Source organism: Electrophorus electricus, chromosome 3, assembly GCF_013358815.1.
Source record: "Electrophorus electricus isolate fEleEle1 chromosome 3, fEleEle1.pri, whole genome shotgun sequence".
Classification (NCBI taxonomy): domain Eukaryota; kingdom Metazoa; phylum Chordata; class Actinopteri; order Gymnotiformes; family Gymnotidae; genus Electrophorus; species Electrophorus electricus.
In genome coordinates, this window is record NC_049537.1 from 5,288,387 (window position 1) to 5,312,076 (window position 23,690).

A 23,690-nucleotide genomic window follows, 5' to 3' on the forward strand; every position below is an offset into this window, starting at 1 on the left:
AAGACTGCACTTAAGAAAACAGCTATGCTTACAATAATTCAGGAAATGTGGATATGTCTCTGAGGGAGGAGATATATGTTTAGAAAGGTAGCGCTACCCTTGGCATTCTACTCATGATGATCTAGGCGCTTTGAGAGGATGTTTATGACCTATCTGTTTACATTAGCTTCATTTCATCCTTGTTTTATCTTAATTAATTTCATTTTTGTTGTTCTTTGATTTATATTCTTTTGATTTATCTTCTTTTATCTTTAATTAAGTCAATCTTATTTCTGTAAAGCACTTTATAAACCTTGTTTAAAAAGAGCTATGTAATTTAAAAATTATTATTATTGTCTTTGTTGTTGTTGTTATTATTATTATTATTATTATTATTATTATTAGTAGTAGTAGTAGTAGTAGTAGTAGTAGTAGTAGTAGTATATGAAAGAAGCATGTCTTGCTGTAGATTACTTAATAAATCTCTGTCATTAATCCAAAGTACAAGTTGCTGACTCTGTATTGCTCTGTATGTCATACCTTTGTACAGGACTTGTGACTAGTACAAAATGGAAGCCACCAGTTTAATATTTGAACATTTGAACTCAATGGGGCAGTTCCTTTTAATTATTTGAATGTCAATGTATTGATTCCCTCTAGTGATCGATGTTGAGCCTTTTTATTTGGCCTACATTAGCCCTGATTTCTAGGTGACAATGTTGTCTAGGCAAGCGGAGCCACTGTGCAACACACAGCATTTGGGGAAAGCAACATGTCTCAGTTAGAAGTCAGTCATATTCTCAGGCTTCAGTGAATCAAATAATAATGTGGCCAGGTGGAATTTATTGTTTTCTTTCCCGCATGCTGTGTGCAACCAATTATGCCCACTCCTTCTTCAGGGAAATTGTACCAAACCTAATGATTGCGTAGCTAATGAGCACGGAAATGTTGAGCTTAGACTTTAAGTGGACTTGTACATTCAAAAAAGATGTTAAATTGTAAGTGTATAGACCAGCATGATTTTGATTAGGAGGTTTGTTTCATCCATCAGGTTCCAAGGCAATGCTTTTTCCTTGCTACAGTTTATCAGTATATGTACTCTTATGAATGCCCTCTACAGCTGTTTAGGTTGGGCTCAATTAAGAACATAGTAGCATTGAGGCAATAAAGAGCCACCCATCTCTTGAGTTATTTGATGGTGTGTTTCCTTATTTTTCAGAGCTAGCAAACAAAAGGCAATCTAAAGTCAGAATGTCATTTGGTTCCTGCCAAATGTTTCAGCTGAAATTAATCTCTTAGAAAAATGAATGCATGTCCATCATGATATGCTCAGTAGGCTGATTTTCAAACCTTTTGAACAATTGTGTTTCGCCACACACACACACACACACACACACACACACACACACACACACACACACACACACACACACACACACACACACACACACACACACACACACACACACACACACACACTCACTGTACAACCACTGATTGTGTCTTTGGTGAACTTCTGTCGTCAGAAGAAGAGACAAGCTGGCCATGAAACATTGCTAAGAAAGTTGTTCATGAAAAGAAAGTTTTATAGAGTTAGCATATTTGCTTTGAGCAATGGTATGCCATGTGCTTCGATACCATACGCTGTTTGGGCCCATTCAGGGGCCTTAATGAATGGCATACATGTAGCTGATTGCATGAATCTACATAGCATCATATCTCATTATTATCCTCTTTCATAACACGTGGCTCAGAGCCTGGAACACACGAGGCTGTCTTTAGTGAGGCTCAGCTTGTCCTTCACCGGGGGAATAAGATGCCCTCGGTGCAGGGGAAATGGAGAAATGGAACAGGAGCCTTTCCCACTGCACCTCCGAGGCTGCTCCTGCTGTCAGCATGTGACCTTGGGAGCGCTTTGCTTCTTTCGTATTGGAGTGAGGTGCATCTTGGCTGTGCATTTGATTGGCCTCCCTTTGTTTTCTTATCTTCTCTGTTTTTGTCTGAAGGAAAATCATGACAGTTTACCATTTTCATGACAGTCACAGTCAGGTAGGTTTTCATGGAATTAAGACCTAAGGATGTGTTAAGAACGTACAGACTTAATACATGATTACAATGTTTTATTGTTATCTCTTAAAACAGTTTTAAACAGAACCTTTTTTTCACTTTACAAATTACTCAAAACTGAGGATTATCTTTTAAATTTCTGTTGCATTTCACTCCCATAGTAAAAGCTAAAGCCGTATACCAAAGGCTTTGGGATGTAAATGCAAGAATGTGTTATCTTCAGAAAGCCATGTAAAGACTAATCTAAAGACTAAAGAATACTGGGTACTAGATGTATTATATCTATTGAGTATTTATCCACAGGATTTTCTCTGAAAGCTCTGTTCCTTATCAGATTTCCAGATTCCTTAGGAATGCGTTCATGTCTGATAAAAAAGCTGGTGAGTTCTGTTTAAACTACATATAACAAAATGAAAAAGAAAAAAACATTCCATTAATCCAAAACTGCTAGACGGTGGCTGTTTTTACCAGCTGGTACATTTCCCAGCTGAAACATTCGCCTTTTTCTGAGCTCCAGAGGATGCAGAGATTCACTGGTGCAGGTTTACATCTGTGGAAAAACTGAAGATAGCCATAAAAAGCAATAGGAAGAATGAGGCAGATCAAAGAAAAAACTTAACACAGTATAGTCTATCTGCCAGAGGAATTAGGCAGACTGCAGTAGGTCACATAGAGAAGCAAGAGGCACATGTTGTCTCTAAAACATGTAACCCTTTATTCATTAACTAAAATACATTTGTCAATAGGCATAGAAATTAGCTGAGGTGTGTGCATGTAGGTGTGAGTGAAAATACCCTTGTTCAGAGTATATTGAATAAGGAGAAAGAAGCAACCCATTTTTGGTTGAAATTATAAGATGAATTGTTGTCCAGTAATATATCCCATTACAAAAGACATGGTGGAGCATCCAAAGGCTCTTGAAACATTCGTTGATATCACTCAGAATTTCTAGGAGTTGTGTTGGATTTCATAGAAATGGAGTTGCATGAAAAATCACCTCTAACTGCTGAGACAAATCTAATGGAATGTTTTAGGGGTGATCAATTACAATTTGACTATTTCCATAATTTACCAATCTAATTATGTTTTTAAAATGTGCTTTTCATCTCGGGGAAAACCTCCAGAGACTGTGTAGTCACCAGAATCCATATTATTTATTATCGTCCCATGATCATGTGTGTTTATATGTGTGTAGATGTCACCTAATGCATATTTTCATTGGTGACATTATTTTTGAGACAATATTTTATCGTTTAGAGGCGCTCTGATGCCTTTGATGCCCAAAGGAACAAGAGACTGGGTGTTTGGAATGGAAGAATGGAAACCAAGGAGCTGTTCTGGCTTTTTTTACGGCCTATTGCCTGATGCATGCAAGGTATTTACAAAGGTCCTAATCCACCCTGTCATACCCTCAGCTAAAACTTTCCATAGCGACCATACTGCTTTCACAGAGGATGAGAACATGTCCTGCAGGTTCCTTATGCCATACGATATATACCTTGTCTTACAAATGATCTGTACACAATATATCTAAAGTGTTTTAGTACAGCGCCTGTTACAATACATTTATTTATTAGTTTTAAGAAAACAATCAAGTTTTCCTTAAGAGACTTTTACTGTCTGACAAGCGTCACAAAGTAAAGGCTTGTTGTGTCTTCTGCTAGCATTTACGCGTTGCTTTTGTTATTAGCACGTCAGTCACATACTGCACTGCTGGCAGTGTAGACACCAGCCCAAATCCAAGTGGTAGATTATCTTATCTAGAGTGGGAGGCCAAAGCAGCTCTATCTCTGTCTCTGTCTATCTATATCTCCATCTCATCCTTTTTTTAATCCTCTTTCTTTTTTCTCACTCTCGTGTCCAAATTAGTGAAAGTTGTGAATTAGCAGTAAACTTCGTTGTCGCTGTGAGGCTTCAAAGTAGGTGAATCAAATTATATTTGGTATGCAAAGGTGGTTATGGATTTATGCCTTTGTATGAAAAAACTGTATTTGTATGCAAATAACATCTTTTGAATGTCTACTCCCTAATTTTAGGTTAGAAATTACACGTAGGATATGTGTTTGTCAGTTGATGGGTGTCTTTTAGAGTATGAGTCTATGATTTCACTGTGTACTGCGTGTGGTTTTATGCAGTGTCCTTTTTTCTGTGTTTGTGGGTCCATAACCAATATGGGCTACATAGGGGGCACTGGTAGCTCAGTGGTTAAGGTCCTTGACTGGTAATCAGAAGGTTATCAGTTCAAGTCCCACTACCACAAGGTTGCTGCTGTTGGGCCCCTGAGCAAGACCCTTAACCCTCAAGCTGCATTTAGTCAGAATTATAAGTCACTTTCAATAAAAGCCTTGGCTAAATGCTGCAGATGTGATATATGCCCAATAGAATTTAACAGCTGTTGCTTACTTTCTGTCACAGTGCATCAAGCACGAAGGACACACATCACACCTGCACTGCTCCCAATCACCTGAGTATTGAACACAAGCACCTGTGCATTGTTTGTCTGCTTTGTTCTCTCTTCTATTTAAGCCCACGGGTATTCTGCTCTAGTGCTGTGCACTGTGCTCCCATAGAGCGCCATCGTTGACGCTCTGAGCCGTAGCCTGCTCTTCAGCTTCTTCACGCTTCGCGTCAGTACTGCTAGCGAGTTTTGCCTTTCTTTTGTACTGTCTAGCTCACCACTGTGCTCTTTTGTTGACGTTATTCGATATGGAGACACTCCTTATTTGCTCCCTGCCATAGTCACACATTCAAACGTACTTTCTACTAATTATTATACTTGTAATTACATTGATAATTATAATTCCTAATAATTATGTACAGAGTAAAGCACATATTGATTTCATTCTTTCTTTTTACACTACTATTGATTGTTTGAAAGGCATGTAAACTATTGAATATAAACTACTCTGAGATGGACTGGGGTGCAGAGCGGTTTACCTGCCATTCTTTCAGTTTGAGCATTAAGTCAATGCAAAAAGTGTTCTTATGTAAACGTCCTTCTGTACTTCCACAGTTAATTATGCTCAGCAGTGACCCCTATCAAGAGTAAATATAATAATATTTCTAAGCAGTATATATGTAGGAAACTGGGAGTTTTTCATGGGCCAGTAGAGAAAATGATTTGCAACAGGAGCATAATAGTGTAAATTGTGCAGAGTAAGTTCCATCTACTCCTAGCTGCAGGGCAGACCAGACCACATCATAAACAAACACATATATATTTATTTTGGACATTTGACAACCCCCTCTCTCAGACAGCTTTTTCAGTTTGTCTGCATGTGAATTTTGCACATGTACACACGTGTGTGTGTGTGTGTGTGTGTGTGTGTGTGTGTGTGTGTGTGTGTGTGTGTGTGCGCGTTACAAATCTGTAGTGAACTTGATGTAACAGTAGCCACATTGTTTTGGGACTAAAAATCAAAGGAGGAAAGTTCAAACACTAGGAAAGGGTAGATAGGGCGTTCTTTAGTCGTACATCTGGAAAGATTCTTCTGAAGTCTTCTCAAGATTCTTCTTTTCTTTTTCTTTTCAGCCATTTTTTTTCTTTTGTGATTTATTTACATTCTTTCCTTTACATAGGCTATTTCTTTGTTGTTCAGTTCAAGTTTATTTTCTGTCTGTCTTTTTATTGTTTTCTTTTTATTTATCTGCCATTCTTCTATAGAATCAGAATACATTTTCTTTTATCTTACAAAAATAGACATAGTAAGAAGTGAACTAAAGTAAACTGCATGTAGTGAAGTTTTAAAATGTCTAAAGATTTTTGCTCTATGTACAACATACACTGTGGACAAGCTGCACAGTCTGTGTAGATTTAGCAGTACTGTGAGTACTTCAGGTGCCTGAGGCTGGGTTCATTATTGCACCATGCCCAATCCATCAATCTTCTTCCTGTGCATGGCTTCACTCCACATCTAAATTAAATACAAAAAAACCCCAAAAAACAAATTGAGGTTTATCCATGTGGGCATGTGGGAACCCTTAAATAGTTAGCTATTTTATGTGTGCTTAGAACATTTAACTTATTTTGTTGTTTTTGGTCTTTAAAAAGCACTGAGCAAATAAAGGGAATTCCCCTAAGGAAGATAAATATATGACTACTGTTGTTTTGTTCTGTTTTGCCTTGCCTTGCGTTTCCTAGTCTTGCCTCGCCTCGTCTCATCTATAGTCTCATCTGTAGTCTCGTTTTGTCTATAGTCTCATCTATAGACTTGTCTCGTCTAAACCCAGTAACCAGAACACTGGGAGACCTATGCTAGGCACTGTGCCTCCCAGCGCCATATGGCCTATCTATAGTATTGTCTATATCTTTAGTCTCTATAGTCTCATCTATAGTCTCTTCTGTAGTCTAATCTCGTTTAAACCCAGTAACCAGAACACTGGGAGACCTGTGCTAGGCACTGTGCCTCCCAGCGCCATATGGCCTATCTATAGTATTGTCTATATCTTTAGTCTCTATAGTCTCATCTATAGTCTCTTCTGTAGTCTAATCTCGTTTAAACCCAGTAACCAGAACACTGGGAGACCTGTGCTAGGCACTGTGCCTCCCAGCGCCATATGGCCTATCTATAGTATTGTCTATATCTTTAGTCTCTATAGTCTCATCTATAGTCTCTTCTGTAGTCTAATCTCGTTTAAACCCAGTAACCAGAACACTGGGAGACCTATGCTAGGCACTGTGCCTCCCAGCGCCATATGGCCTATCTATAGTATTGTCTATATCTTTAGTCTCTATAGTCTCATCTATAGTCTCTTCTGTAGTCTAATCTCGTTTAAACCCAGTAACCAGAACACTGGGAGACCTATGCTAGGCACTGTGCCTCCCAGCGCCATATGGCCTATCTATAGTATTGTCTATATCTTTAGTCTCTATAGTCTCATCTATAGTCTCTTCTGTAGTCTAATCTCGTTTAAACCCAGTAACCAGAACACTGGGAGACCTATGCTAGGCACTGTGCCTCCCAGCGCCATATGGCCCAGTTACACAACATTAAGCTCTGAATCAACTGATCCTCCTTTACATTGATTGAAATGTGCAGCTAATTGTCTGAAACAGGGAACATATGGTACATGGTCACTAACATCATTCATGCTAATTATAATTAATAATCAACAATCAGAAATTATAATATATATATATAATCAGTGCAGCATTTACATAACGTGCGCATAACATCTCATGTTCAAGTTCAAGTTTGGTTTATTTGTCACATACATAGTCATACACAGTATAACACGCAGTGAAATGGTGGAGAGTGCTCTGTCCAAACTGAGGAAGAGAACCAGGGGTGCATAGAGAAAAAAATATATATACATGTGCATCAGGACCCATGTTTGGTTGGCCTCTGCACACATTTATTTGGTGTCACGATAGACCACATTGCTGAAAGGATTCAAAGTGGTGTTTAGATTTTTATTGGGTTTGTATCAAGTTTTTTTTCCCCTCTTTTGCTATTCTCCTTACACTTGTCCAATAGATTCCAGAGATTACAGACAGTGGGAGTAATTTAGCCTCCTCAGATGTTCAGGAGGGTGGGAGGAGTTTACACAATAGCGGACCTCCAATACAGAGCAGGAGTAGGTCTGCTAAAGGAGCAACCCCCACCAGGCATCAGCACGTTCGGGTTCACTAAACGGCTCCCTTTGGCTGTCTGGCAGGTAATGAGGTGCTGGATTGGAGAGTGCTGTACACATAATATTGATTCTCAAGATAATGATGAACAGCAAGAAAAATCTTTAGGGGTTGGAAATGCAGAGTGCATGACTAAGTCTATAGAGCAGGCACGACGAGCAAAGGATTTCATTTTTAGCTGTGTTCTTGTGTGCATCCACATGCACTAGAATTGTGTTAAAATATCATGTTAGAATTAGCACTGGTGTTAATCTTAAGGTCTGTGGATATTCCTGTTACTAACACTCCCATGACTCCAAACGTGCAAACACTGTCCCTTAATCATGTTGTAGCAAAGGCAGAGGGAGGTCTTCCAGGTGACAGATGTGCTCTGACCACTAGACCGAATCGGCTCCCTGGGCCGCCCAGAGCACACGCTTACCCTTCTGAGTGACAGCCTTAATCACACTGTCCTATTGTTCAGCGGTGACGCTCTCTGTCAGGCTACCCTGTTCTTCGGGGGTGATGGTATCCGTTACATATGTCAATACCACTTTAGCAATATGCACCCATACATAAATCAGGCACACACCAATACACACACACACACACACACACACTCCATCCATGTGTGAAGGGGAAAGGTGAATCGCCACTAAATGCCGTGCTATGAGGGTGATGGGAATGTGTGTGATTTGTTGAAACTTTAGAAGGCCTTAAAGGGAAGGTCAACAAAGCATAGTTTCATCTGCTTTAAAGACGATCTTTCTAATGTAGCTCTGTTTAATGAAAGCTATTTTTATGGATTGATTGATTTTTTTGGTCAAGTCAGGTGTACTTTATAGCTGCAATTTCATCAGGTCAGCACTGGCTCGTTTCATGTTTCAGAGGACTGATCTCTTCGTGAATGAACAAAATTAATTTTGCAAGATAATACAGGTATTTCAAACAGAAATCCTAGATGAGGTATATTTGGAAGCTTTGTTTTTGTGGTTAGCTTAGCACTAAAACATGTTCTGTTTCACAAACTATGAAATCTCACATTTCAGTTCATCTTCCAGTAGTGGGGCACCTCTCTCTCTCTCTCTCTCTCTCTCTCTATCCCTCCCTCTCCCCCCATGGAGGGTAAAATTTTCCGTTAGCTGGTGTTCCCCACAGCAGGCCTGTTTGCCTGGTTCAGAGGTGGCAGTTTGAACACAAACACCCTGAAGGCCTTATCAGCCTCCCTCACACTGCACTCTGCCTTAGTAAGCCTGGTCTGACTTCTCTCTATCGCGCTCACGCTCCCCTCCAGCCCACTTCTCTCCATGCTCCCCTTTCTCAACTGGACACAGCGGCGTCTTCCCCTGACAGAACATACCGGAGGAACCGTAGATCTCAACATTCACTTTATTACATGCAGTAGTTCCACGCAATCTCTTCCTCCCTCCTACTCATCGGTTCTCATGCGTGTTGCAGCTTCGCCTCACAACATTTCGCTCTTCTACTGTGCTAGTCACTCTACAGCTACCCTCTTTCTTCTATGTCCTCTGAATTCTTTGAGGCTGGTGCCATGCACTCATGTCCCCATTAATCCTCCATCCTTCCTACCATGTTTACATTCTCAAGGCTCTTCTTATCCCAGTTGTCTCGTCATTGGTGAGTTGATGGCTGGCCTCACACTAACCACACACTGCAACTGTCCTCACCTCTCCTTCTCTCTACATGCCACCCATTTGTTTCCAAACGGTATTTTTAATTAAATCAGAGCTATACTATTGTTCCCCTTTCTCAAAATATTGGCTGTTAAGCTTTTTGAGGTTGTTAAGGAATGTGTTTCATTTGAACTTGTAATGTGGAAACAGTTTTAATTGGTGTGAGAGATATTAGTTTCTGTTTGCTCCACCCCTTAAGCATTTCATATCTGTAGCGGGCGATGCTGTTTAATGACAATGCAATATAATATGGCACCTTATCTGCCACTGTGATTAAATAGCCCAGATGGCTCTGAGTGGCAATTAATATCAGCATTTCTCAAGGCTTGGTGCAGCCTTGTGATGTGGGCTGAGCTGAACCTGATGCTGGACTTTGATCAAAGCCATCAGAGTACATTCCCAGTGTATGCTGTCACTTGGGATGAGATGAAGCTAAATGTGTGGTAGTCATTAATAGATTTGTAGTGGAATTCCATTAAACGGTTGTGGTTTGGTAACATGACATTTTTCACATTATGGTTGGACTTTTAATGTACCAACCAGCTGGCATCAATCTGCTGGTATACACAATCATGCTATCAAATGTGGATATATTTGAATTTCCCCAGAATGACAGTATATACACCTTAGAATTATGAATATAGGCTAAGCTCCCTGCTGATACAATCTAGTGTAGTACAATGTAGCCTACATCTTGCATATCATTGCACTTTTCATTTGGAAGAACAGACTATGAGATGTTTATTTCATATATGCCTCTGGTTAAAACATGGCAGTCATGACACTTTTGTTGTGAAAAATTCACACATTTTTCTTTTTAACTTTTTGTTATTCTGCAAAAGTTTCTATGTAACAAAATCTCCTGCTGTTACTATTGTACATCAACACACAATTGCCTAGCATGAGGAAAGAGCTATTGTTGTGGTTTCTAACCAAGACAGGGGATTTACAGTAGTTAAGAGTGAAAGTTTCTTAGAGGTTCATTCTGGTGTGTCCCCTTTACCTCTGTTCCAGCAATCTGCTAGCAATATCTGACAACACGTACAAGGACGAAACATAAGACAGCAAGATAGAGCAGAAATAAATAAAAAAACAGTCATTCCAGAGTCTGAAATGTGATAAATGTGTAGGCCTTTCCTATATATGGTTAGTGAGATGTTTCTCAGGCTCGTGGAAGTGCCAGAACGCTGCTTTGCATTGTGTTTACTGAAGCGTTTTTTCCCCTCAGGGGAGCAAATACACTCTCCATCCTGTATATCCATTTTATATTGAGCTTCATGACTTTGCAGCTGCCGGGGAACACACGATCCAGCTATTCCCGTCTCTTTTGCCTAGTGTAGCTTTTCTCATGCTGGAACAGCCGGCAAAGTTCTCTCCACCATTTTGAAATGAACAAAAGAGGGGATGTAGGGCACATTCCAGTCTTGGCCAAGATGACGTTTTAGTTAACAGAGGACATATCACTGTTAGCACAACATATATGACAGAGGTCTGGTGTAGTGTATAAAGCAAAGGTCTGAAGATAGCAGCGGAATCGAGTGCTATGTATGGAAATCTATAACTTGGGCAGGAAATGGGCAGAAATACTATCAGGCTGCATTACTAACGCTTGGACACACATGGGGCCACATGTTCCATATATGTGAATGTATGGTTCTTTGGTTACATGAGGCCACAGGCTTCTGGAGGGGATGCAGATGCTTGTGCTTGGTGCTGGGGTTTCATATGACCTATTTTCTGAACGGTGCCATGCTGTAGACTGCCTGCATTCTCTCTCCATGTTCTCTGCCTCTGTTAGGAAAGAAGGCTAAATCCGCTGCCTGTTTGTGGAGGAAGGGGTTATGTTTGTGTGTGTTATTTAAGACATGTGTGGTGCTCCATCTCTTAAATAAAAGAGAGCCATGGTTGGGGGGGGGGGGGGGGTATTTATAGCTGGCTTAATTCCAGTTCCGCCCAGCCAGCCGGAGCAGAAGAAGAATGAAAATGGGCTTTCATTAGGCAAATAAATCATCCAAATGAAAATACAGTACATGCAAAAGGACCTCAACAAGACCCCTGTGGGGCATGTGCGTTGTGTGGCGTTTGTGAGTAATCCATGCCTATAACCGCTCTACATCATCAAGGCACCAGACGGGGGGAGCTCTACATACTTTGTCCGGTCTATGCTCGCTATCCATCCTGCTCTCCTGTCTAGTTCTTAAAGCATAGCCCTGACACAGGCCTGTGACTTACTCTGTACCGCTGTGAAATATAACCACGGCAAGGCCATCTCAGCTTTGGGATTGGCAAATCTCTCAACTACTGCTCCAGATAAGGCTCTTTTGGAATAGGCCATGTTGGACTGAATAGGACTCCAGAGCTCCTGCTAATGTACACAGTTTGAATATGGTGAAGTGGGGCTTTGTATACAGTATCATTAGGTATAGACATACTAACCCTATTAGACATGGCCAATATTTCTGTATGAACTGATACTAATATCTTGCATTTGAATGTCACCTGATATCAATACTGACTCCTGAAATTGACACTATAATTGGTCTTCATTTTTCTTTCTCATTATTGAATACAACTGTAACTCCACAATTTAATAGTGATTTATAACTCTTCTTGTGAATTTCAGTGGTAAATCGATGTTCTACCCCTGACACACCCCACAAACACACCAGGAGTACTACCTGTGCTAAAAGTCTCTCTTCATTCAACCTCTGCTTAAAACCAAAAGAACTTTAATCTGATAACCTTTACAAGATGTCTGTTTCTTTTAGCTGAAAAAATATATGCACATGGCTGAAGTTTCCAGTCCATCTTAAAACTCAGCAGCTCTTCCACTTTTTATTGTGCTTTGAATATACTAAAGAAATTAAGGAGGCTATTTAGCTTCATGAATTTAGAGGCGTGCTTTACTCGTTCGGTGATTCTTAATCTTCTCTGTCTCAGTTTCTATCAGATTTCTGCTGCTCTGTCTCTTTCCCCCAACCATGAACTTCCTTAACTTCACGGACAAACGGGAAACAACATAGTTTTTTTGTTTGTTTGTTTGTTTGTTTTTAAAGAACGGATTAATAAACAAATCCCCATTGGTCTCAGATCTATGATGGTGAACAGTTCTAAAACACTGTTTTTCTATTTAATGTTCTCACTAGAAGGCAAATACCCTGTTACCCACAGAGTTTTCGAAATGCAAATCATCACACGTCTGTGAGTGCATGCATTCAAACATGATTTTAATCGTTAATGTGAAGAAAAGGCTACAGTTAAACTCCACATTGGTGTATAAACTGCACAAACTAACCCGACAGTTATTATGTGATCTGCTACAACTAACATTGCTGACCTGCTATGTGCTGCTCTAAAGCGCTGCTATGTTTTGTTCAGGCTTGATTTGTGACATTATCGAATCGGTTTCCTTTAAAAATTTCTCCCCCGGTATCTGAGCCAGCATTTTTTGCTGATATCGATACAGTTCCAATACGTGATATCGGATTGGTGCCATCTCTATTTTATACGGACCCTTTTTTTGTATAAGTGTTGTTATATATATTTATAAATAGTTTAATATGGTGAATATGTACTGTAGAACTGCCAGCCTCTCACACACGATAGTGAAGGAAGGTCAGATTCACAAAGCTTGGTGTCGAGGGGGAGATAAAGGTGCATTTGTGAAAAGGAGACCTATCGCAGGACAGTTAATGATTGACTCCCGCCCAGCAATAATGATTACACTGTTGAGCAGAGGGAGTTCACTCAAAGTTCGACCGTATTTACGAGGTCTAGAGCAATAAGGAGGCACAGAGAGTCCACCTTTCCCTGGGTCATTTCATCTGCGGCATCACCACTAGTGAGTTTAACTTTCCAACACCAAGGGTGGGGATGTTGGTATGTGATTGCAATAGTGGTTTAGGCTCTGCAAAGAATGTAAGCATCGTTTTCTTACCAGGGTTCTCCCTCTCTAGTTTGATCACAGATATTGGTGTACTTTGCAGTTCTTGTTTTCCTCTTATTGCAATTCTTGTCTTTCTCATCCAGCGGGGTCAGCTGTGTCTATCAGTCGCTTGTCCGGCACAGTCTGTCATGCTCTCTGTCTATGTGTCCGTCTCCCTCTCTATCCCTCCATGTCTTTTTTCTTTCATTGTGACAATGAATGTGACAATCAGAATCCACCATGATATCCCCCTGTTTTCCTTTTCTTCCTGTTTTGTCAGGTTGAAATCAGAAGGATGGGGGGGGGGTAACCAGTGAGGATAGGGTGGGAGGAGAGTCACTGAACATTTGTTACGCATGCCAGGTGTGAGAATTCCCATCTCTCTCTGTCTACCACTCTCTGTCTGTCTCTCTCTCCCTCATCCTCCATCTCTCTTGTTCACTCTCTCCCCCTCCCCCTCACATGAAGAGCAGGTTGCATTACTACATCCCAGGTGAGTGTGTGTGTGTGTGTGTGTGTGTGTGTGTGTGTGTGTGTGTGTGTGTGTGTGTGTGTGTGTGTGTGTGTGTGTGTGTGTGTGAGTGTGTGTGAGTGTGTGTGAGTGTGTGTGAGTGTGTGTGTGTGTGTGCATGAGACTTGTCCCATTGCCCTCTCATCTTTCAATTCTGCTTTTGAATGACTTGGTTGGTGCTGTTGCTGCAGTGCAGGAATAATGGACAGGCTTTCTCTTCAGCCCATCTGCAGAAGACGCCCATTCTCTATGGCACTAGACCCACTTACCAGTTCACCCCCCCCCCTCTCTCTTTTTCTCTCTCTCTCTCTCTCTGTGTGTGTGCGCGTGCGTGAGTGTGCACGCACGCACGTGTGTGCGTGTGAAATTGTGTTTTTGGGTGCTAGCGTTGGATCATGCAACCAGCATTTAGCATATATGTAATGTGATTCTCCATGTGTGAATGTGTAGTCTGCTGGCTCTTCTCTCCGTTGTCTAGCGTTGTCTGTGTGGCAGTAAAGCGTCGTAGGCTGCAGTTGTTACCATGCAGACTTTCACTCTCTTACTGAGCTGCTTTCCTTTTCCTTCAGTGCATAACGGGAATCAAGGCAGTGCTCAGCGGTAGCCGCGTGCATGTGCATGACTGGGTGTGTGTGTGTGAGAAGGAAGTGGTTAAGCTTAGCTTTGCACAGAGGAGGGTTGTTGTTGTTTTTTTTTCTCTATGCAACATGTCATTCCAAGGCATGGGATTTCACAGTGGGTATCAGTGCAGTGCATACGTGTTAGCTACGTAAAAATTGTGCATGTGTGTGTGTGTGTTTTACCTCTGCTGTTGTGTCTTGTCAGTCTCGCATATGTGACAGTGCAGTAATTGATCCACAAGCCTAGAGCCGGCTGTCACTCTCTAACATGAGATCTAGACTCTTCCACTCTCAGGCTGCTGTCAGCCAACCTGTCATCACCAAACATCTCTCTGGCTCCACCCCCTTTCTTCCGTCTTCCTTTTTGCCTGTAGAGAAAACACCTTGTAAATATAGCTCAGACTTCACACGCTCTGCTAGCCTCCTGTACTAATTAACCAGAGATCTCTCTGTCTCTCCCTCACTCTCTCTCTCCCTCAACTATAGAGTATGAATAGGAAGCTAATACTGGTTATTTTTTACTGTCGGTGCTGGAGTAGCATTTGCCACAGGGCTAGACTAAATAATTTATAGCCAGTCACATGACATGTTTAATGAAAACTTGTAGACAGTCTTTTGCTCTCGCTCACCCTGTCTGACTCTCCTTCTCTCTGTTGTTCTTTCACTCTCTGCCTCATTTTTAATTTTTTTTAATGTCTGCCTATGTGTGTATGCATATGTGTGGACACGTGTGTTCCATGTAGCAGTATCCATGTATATTTCACATATATACGATGCGTAAGCCATGTTTTTGAATACACGTCTTCTTCCTGGTGGTTCTATCACGTGCATGCTCTCTGTTCTCAGGGCTCCTCTCATCTCTGAAGAACAGATGCTCTGTATTGATCTCCCTCCTCCAGATGTCTGGAGCTCTGCACAATAGTTAACGGTGAGCACTCGCTTCCTACCAGACAAGACAGACCAGTGCCTCTCCCCCCTTACTGCCATTAATATAAAGAGTGCAGACAGGGAGACACAGAGAAAATTAATGAGAGAGAGAGAGAGAGAGAGAGAGAGAGAAGCTCTGTGGAAAAGAGAAGGAGGATTCAATGTAATTCTAAGTAATAAAAGTTTTTGACACAGTAGAAATAGAATAAACTTAATCATTTGAATGAAATCGAAAATCGAAAGCTGATCATTCAATGTATATAATGCATTCTTCGTAGCCATGATATATTTTATATATATATATATATATATATATATTTATAAATTTGAGATTCACTTGCTCAGCAACATTAAGCATGCGATTTTTCACATCACATTCCCTTGGGAATCCCACAAGCAGGTGCTTGTATGTCAATGTCAGGGCCACAGTGGAGTAAAGACTCACGAAAGGCATTCAGAAGATGCGCTTTGTGCTGTTGTCTGCGGCACTGCATGCACCTGCCTCTCTCCTCTGCCCAGCACTGCTGAACAGCGGTCACTGCTGCTGCTGCTGTGCCTACAGACTCTGCACCTGACTGCTGGTGTGTGTATGCGTGCGTGTGTATGTTTGTGTGTGTGTGTGTTTGTATGACATGTATGCAGTCATGGGCAGACAAATCAACACCCCCCCCCCCCCCACACCACACACACACACACACACACACACACACACACACACACACACATGCTTCCTCAGTGTACCACAGTGTTTCATTAGTTTGATTCCGGCTGTGCTGAACGGCTAAATAAACAGTAACGTTCAATTATAGCTCACCTTTATGTGCTCCACTGTGATAGATATTAGCCACAGTATGATGAAGATATTTTGCACTGAGCTTAACATTCAGAATAATTTTTTAATTTTATCAGTGATGAAACAAATTGGCATCTTCAGTGTGAAATAAACTTCAGTAAAGCATTTCCTTTCTTATTAAATACAACCTGCTTTCTCCTTCTCTCTCTCTCTCTCTCTCTCTCTCTCTCTCTCTCTCTCTCTCTCTCTCTCTCTCTCTCTCTGCCCCCCCCCCCCCCCAGTCTAATTAACGAGACAATGCGTTGATGCATGGTTCCGTGTGGATAATTGACTGAGGGGGACAGCTTCACTTTAGTCAGCAATTACAAGCTGTGTTCCTGTTGCGGTTAATTAATCCTCAAGGACAGGCGCTGTGTTGGGGTGGCACCGAGCACTGAGCAGTGGCAGGGCAGGGAATGCTCCTGCTCCTCTCCCTTTCACTATCACGCTCCTGGCGAGTTAAGAAGCTGTACATTTTCTGTGCTTGCTGCGGTGTGTCAGATTCTCGGGATTCAGCTGTCAGTCAATCTCAGAATCACACCGTTCCAGGGTTTTGCCTGCAGCCCTTTCAGCAGAATGAATGCAGACTGTTTATTGGCTGAAGCGTCTAATTAAACTAGGCAGTGGCACTGCTGTTATGAGGTTACCGCATTAAGATGAAGTAAAAAGAACATGCATATTCACTCCCATTTGCACATTTATTTCGAAGTATTTGATAACCTTAAGCATAATTATTTTAAGATACTGACTGTTGAAACATGGAAAATCATTCATTATCCGTTAGTTTGAAAGCACCGTTGCTCTTTCTCTGATGTGCAGCTGGGGGTGATTGCTTTGGAATCTTATCAGTTTGGATTTTTCTTCAGCATGTTTGGTTGCAGTGTGAGACAGCTGTCTTGTGGCTATGACTGATGACCTGGTCACCAGCTGCGCTTCTTTGCGGGATGCCTGAAAGGCTGCTGGAAGTGTCCGTGGATCTGAGACATAGTGCCCATTTCTAAAATGCAATCAAAGCATATTTTTTTAGGAGATTTTTTTCCCCTCTTGTCTTCTGAAATCCATCCACTCTGGCACGCAGAAGTTACCCTGCTCCCGAGATCATCTTTCTTGATAATGGACTATGTCAAACTGTGAAAACTTCATTGGATTGGTCAAGAGTATTGCGTGATTTGTAACGTGGGCCATAGCTTTTTTATATCTAAACCAGTGCCTCCAGACAGGACCTCACACAGTTGTTCTATGATCCAGTCACTGTTATCCTGTAGCTTTGTAGAAAAAATTAAAAAATGATCAAACCTTGGAATTTAGTTCAGATTCCAAGGCTCTGACCCAAACTGCAAAATCAGAATTGGTCCCATATGCCACATCTGCATGAGCCTGCATAGGAGGTAATTATAATTCACAAGCGTGCCCTCTGCATTTTCACCATGGTTTCTCTGCAGCAACCTTTATATATGTAATCATCTTCACTTGTTGAAAGTTCGTATCTTATGTTTCATTAGAGAAAATAATTGCATGTTCTGGGCACTGATGGATATCCTTCCTAACAATGAAGTCAGTATTAATAATTGCAATGCAGTTACATCTCTGTAGAAATTACACAGTGTACATGAGCTGAGGTTATTTGATAATTCAGTCGGAAACTTCACTTAGAGAAATGTAACGCTTTGCAAATGCATAAAGCTAAAAACATTTCTCACAAGTTGCAGAGATTCCTGGTCTCTTGTTAATTATGCAAAATTAAAGCTATTGTAATAAACATTACTTTCCACTTTGTCACAAGATTAAATTTGGATGCATATTATGTCTGCTTTCCATATTTACAATGCAGAGTAAAAGCATAGGGTTGTAAGCAATTTGTAGTAACATTAGATAAGAATCTATGAATATGTGAAATGGCTGAGTGGTATTCCATTGCCTGTTTCACACAAGCTTACATTCTGAACCAGTTTCTTTCCGTTCCCATCTGGAATAAATAAAGCTGCGTTGCACCCGAAAGGAACATTTGTATTTTTAGCAAATGTCGTTGTGATTTGCTGTGTTGTAAAGTATTTATTATATTTGACAATCAGGACAAGATACTAAAAATCCAGGAAAAGTAGCTGTGCATAAGCATCAAACCTCATGTATCCTTAAAGTTATTAAACACTGATTCACCAAATAAGTGCAATTATATGATGGCCAAACATTTATACATTGTTCAGTGATATCATTTTTCTGTTGCCAGCCTGCCAGCATTCAGAAGAAAGACAGAGTCCATGACACTGAAAAACCCAAATGATGGACAAGAAAAGTGGTAAACAACAACAAATAACGCATCTTTCTATCAATGTAACATAATTTCACAAGTTGACAAAAATGCCTGCATTTGATGACAACCACCTATTTGTAATCTGTTTAGCTTCATTCCTGTCAAAGTTAAAATATTCTCCATGGTAATTAGAGTTTGAATTCATCCAGATGGCAGGCACAAAATGCTAAGTCCGATTGAACATGATTTGTGTTTCAGCAAATGGCTTTCCCTCCAAGGCTTCTGAGAGCGGGAGACAGAGAAAACAACTGCCCTATTCTGTGGAGACACCCTATGGCTTTCACCTTGATCTGGACTTCTTGAAATATGTAGATGACATTGAGAAGGGAAATACCATCAAGAGGGTGCATATACAACGAAAGACGAGGGGCCCAAAATATAGCACACTGCCTCGCAACTTCAGCCTTCCCGGACACGGATCCCGTCCTGCTGACAGGGACACATGGGCCTACACATCCACCCTGGGCTCCAAACCCAAGTCACGTGTTACTGAGGTCCAGCAGCTTTTTGAATTCAGAGCCAGCGATGGTGGTGCCGCTAGTAGCAGTGGAAGCTCTTCTGCAAATCACTCGAAGGCACAAGGTGGCAGCTACCTCACTTCCCCCAAGCATGTGGATGAGGTCTATATTCAGCCTTCCCAAGAGCAACAGATGAGCCTTAACGTGAGGCCGCACCTATTCCGGGCATCCAGTATGCCTGTTAACGTCCCACACAGGAAAGCCTCAGACTCCAGCGATGAGCAGAGCCTGCATTCACAGAATGGCTCAACCGAACGACTGTTTCGGCCTGTGGACAGCAGTGACAGAAGAGGTAGCATTCCCCAGGACAGGGCCAGCCTGCATCAGCAGATCACGGCAGCGCTGAAGCGGGTAAGAGAGCTGGAGGAACAGGTCAGAACCATCCCCAAGCTGAAGGCTCAGATTTGCACACTAAAGGAGGAGAAGGAACAACTGCTCCAGAGGATTCAAGAGCAGTCTGCAGTAGAAGGTCTGCAGGCGTCTGCCGAAAAGCCCCAGTCTGAATCCCAAGGCAGCACTGAGCTTTTTACAGCAAGTGAACAGCAGGAAGCCCCATCACTTTCTCAGGGTGCTGAAAGTAAAACCAAGACACCGAAAGCAGAGACAGTGGCAGAGCAGCAGGGTGAAGGACAAGATTTAGTGACACAGAACCCTGTAATATCAGAAGCAGAACCAGTGCCAGCCGTGGTCTCTGTCCCAGTGATACTCATTGAAAAAGCTGAGAGCCCAACTGACTCAGAAGGATCAGACAGACTGTTAGAGGAAACTGAACATCAAACAGAAATATCAGAAACCCCTTCAGAACAAGGACCGGGAACGCAAGAGGGGAGAGCAGAGGTTTCATTAGAAGATAAACATTTGGAGCTAAAAGAAGGTATGTCAGCCACAGAAGAACAAGTAGATGTGTCTGAGTGTCAATCATCCCAAGGGGAAATGCGCAAAACAGAAGCTTCTGAAGGATCAATTGTAGCAGAGGAAAAAACGACCTCCGACACAGACAAACAAGAGCTGCTCATTATCCAAGAGCTACAAATCAAAGTAAAAACTTTGGAGGAGACATTAACTGAGGCCAGCTGTGAGATAGAAAAGACAAATTCCTTACTTGCAGCACAGATGGAGGAGAACAGACTAAAGGACATAACAATTCAGGAACTTAGTGAGAAAATAAAGGAGTCCATTTCAGTTAGTGTAGAGCAAGAGACCCAAGTTTCACCAGAGTCTGGGCCACCTCCTCGACTCATCATTACATGCGATGCATCAGTCAGCACAGAGAGCACGACCGTCTCAAACAAAGCCGTGTCAACCGAGGCTGAACTTCAACCTCTTGATGGTCCCAAAGAAGCAGACCTAATGTGCTCAAGCACTCAGACAGATGTAGCTGAAACACGAGACACTGAGGTGTTGGCACAGGTTGTGACAGCTGAGAAAACTGTGGGTGTGGATGTTACCTTGTCTCACCGTGCGGTCGAGACTGATTTCCCCACGGGTCCTAGTGGTCATGTGCATGAAGACAGTGAGCAGACTAAAGGAGGAGAAGACTCTGTAGAAGCAGATGGTGAGACCATTGCTGTGACGTACACGCCGCAAGACGAGAACATGGAAGACGAGAGCTTAATTGAGAGTGATGTAGCTGAAGAGTATGTTATAGTAGAAAAGACAGAAAGTGATGTAATTGAGATGGTAACCAGGGAGGATATAGGCATCAAATCCTCAAGAAATGAGTTGAGAGATAGTGTGGTTGTCGAAAGCGTGGTAACAGAAAGCTCACAAGACACACCATCATCACTAAAAAGTCAAAACATAGGGGAAGGACAAGACCACCAGCCTCCACCTGAGCCTCCACCTCAGTCTCCACCACCGCCTCAGAGACCCGCCGAAACTGCAGCATCACCAGCAGCCATAGGCCATGTGGTCAATCGCATCCAGGGCCTTCTTAACGAGCAGTGGGCCAGCCTGGGAAGTGGGAGCCAGGAAGCAAAAGGCGAGAGCTCGCAGAAGCAGCCGGTATCGAAGATCAGCTCCATCCAGAGCCACCTCAGAGGTTCTCTCAGTGCCCTCTCTGCCTTCTATTCTCCTGTTCAAAAAGGAGGTGCAACTAAACAGTCAGGTACGGTCCCAATCTGTTCAGTTCATAAGCACACACGCACATGCTAGACACGCTTATTTCCCACAGAGCTCATGTACAACGTAACTCCCTTGAGTCACTCAGCTAATCTGAAGTCACTGATTACTTTGATCACATGTGGCAGGTGTTTGTTAACTACTGTTTAAGATTATATCTGACAAGGTCATTTTTAGTGAGAGTATTTTGCCACCATTTTTTTTTTGCTATCTCAGTGAAAGGTGAAATAATCCCTCCATACTTACAAGGCAATGATGGATGTACTGCTTGAGATTTCTTGATCCCAGCTGTGCCCAAGCAGATATTCTTGATCCTACCAGCAATTTCTCCATGAAAATGTCCACCTGTAAAAAATCTGTGGCATGTGAGGAGAAGCTCAGAGGAATTTTATTGTATTTTCTAGAGTGCATTTGCTGTGCTGTAGTCGAGGAGTCTGACAAAGCAGTATTTACAATCAGAGGAATTAAAACATGTTTTTTTTTGTTTTTTTAAAAAAAACAACTAATGGTATCATGCTGGCTTTGGGATCTAATCTAAATTCCCCTGCCTAGGAATGAATTTGAGAAAAGAGAGCATGTTCACTCTGTTTGCCATGCAAAGACTATGAGAAACATTCTGCTTTTCAAGCTTTGCTTATTGTTTGTGTGGTAGAATATGTTGACATTTTACAACATCTGGCTGAAATTACAGCACCAACAAAATACTATGATCTCAAAAGACTGGCATCAGTATACATGTGTTCAACCAAAATCATTGACAATTAGGATTCCTCTTCAAGCCTTCTCAGTTAAGTTCTCCACTGTGGACAGCAAACTCTATTTAATAGCGCAATTTATGTATATATAAAAGCGTTCGGTTTGACATAGACAAAAGTAAAGTTCTCCAGCTTTGTTTTCCAAATTGATCTCATTATGTCTGGCAGAACACAGACAGCCACATGGGAGTTGGTATGTTCTCTGCTAGTTCTCTGTCCATTCTGTCTACTGGGTTGAGATGAGTCATAGTTTTATTTAGAGGCAGTGGGTTGTCTACTGGGCCAACTTTTGCCAACAGCACCAATCGTACTATTATACACTTCACGGACGATAAAGGAAAAGCAACAATGACAAGAATAAACCCATTGTTGTTATGCTCCTTTAAAAGCGCATGACTAAAGAGAAACTCTAGAGGCAGCCTGGGCTAAACTGTTGTCCTGTTGGCAGTCTTTCCTAATTAGTGGTCTTTTGCCACATACGCTGTCTGAGATCTTCAATTATAGAAGAATGCAACCCTTTCTCCATTTTCTATGAATTGTTATGGTGTCATATAGTGTCAGTCATATTACGTCTCTGGTCATTCCCAAAGAATATTATACAGGAACATACTTTTGAATAAAAGTTCTAATATTCTTTTAAATGTGATTTTAGCTTTTTAAGCCTTTTCTGTTATATTAATATTGCTTGACTGGATCACAGGATAACAATATTGTTAACAGGATATTAAAAATTTGTTTGAAAATGGAACAAAAGCAAGTTTAAAAATGAAAACTGTTGGGTAGAGAGACAAAGGTGCAGGGCTGGCTACAAGCTCCACATCTGACCACTCTCCACTTCTCAGGCCTGAAGTCCATCATGAAGAAGAACGGCTGTCCTGACAAGCCGGGGAATGGAGGAGCCAAAAAAAACCTCAAGTTTGTTGGCGTAAATGGAGGGTAAAATATTTTATTTTCACAACTGTCTCTTCAACACACTTGCTGTCTCTCAGCACTTTCAACACACTTATTTGCAAACTTATGTGCTTCTTAAATAGTAACACTTTGCATTATTTCACCATCTTTAAAATGATTGAGGTGAATTTTATAATGCTATTAGATAAAACGAAATCTATTATTGCTCCAGAACATTTTTACAAAGACGTGCAGAAGTCCATTTTGTAATGTCAATTTGGATTATTTTACATAGTCTTTATACAGTGCTTCATGTTTATTAGCTTTTAAAGGTACCTCTAAATTCTTAAAGGTGCTGTTTTAATGTGAAGTCTTTACATTCCTATTTAAGCCACATCCTTTAATAACATGGTGTTGTCTTTGTCTTTCCACTGTGTCGGGGTTAATTTTGCCAGCCACTTTTATTTAGTCTTAATCAATGTATTTTTGTCTTAAACTAAAATACATTGTAATGTTTGCCACAATTTACTCCTATCCAGTCATTTTAGTCAAAAACAAAAATAAATAAACAAATGTATTTTAAACAGTGTAAATCACAACCAGTTTTAGTGATCTTTTTTATGCTCATTGGCTAGTTTATTATGTACTGCTAAACTACAGCTGTACGTAATGGGCTGTCAAACCTTTTACACAGTGTGTGTTTTTAGCACCACTGCAACATCCATGAAAGACTCATTGATACTCAATGATGGCCCAAAGACACCTCCTAAGTCATCTGGTGCCAAAGGGTTGAGTGTATGGGCTGTTCATAGGGTTTATTTATTTGATCAGGACAGAATGACAATTGTCTGGTGCTAAGGCTAACCTTGTAAGCCATCTTACTTCTTAGTGTAACTACAGTGGATTAGAACATGGAATTGATTTTAAA

At 41.3% G+C, this 23,690-nt stretch overlaps 1 protein-coding gene across 6 annotated transcripts in view; it reads left to right on the forward strand.

Moving 5' to 3' along the window:
* kank4 (KN motif and ankyrin repeat domains 4) overlaps positions 1–23,690 on the forward strand; it is a 42,852-nt gene that overhangs the window by 11,842 nt on the left and 7,320 nt on the right. For 3 of the 6 annotated variants that reach the window (XM_035524435.1, XM_035524439.1, XM_035524440.1), the window contains exons 2-5: positions 15,254–15,335; positions 18,394–18,462; positions 18,676–21,102; positions 22,714–22,807. In XM_035524435.1, the coding sequence (XP_035380328.1) occupies positions 18,444–18,462; positions 18,676–21,102; positions 22,714–22,807 (2,540 nt within the window). In that variant the 5' untranslated portion in view covers positions 15,254–15,335; positions 18,394–18,443. Of the gene's footprint in view, positions 1–3,303; positions 3,422–15,253; positions 15,336–17,445; positions 17,555–18,393; positions 18,463–18,675; positions 21,103–22,713; positions 22,808–23,690 lie in introns of those variants that run through there. The other 3 variants (XM_035524436.1, XM_035524438.1, XM_035524437.1) reach the window with 3 other exon arrangements.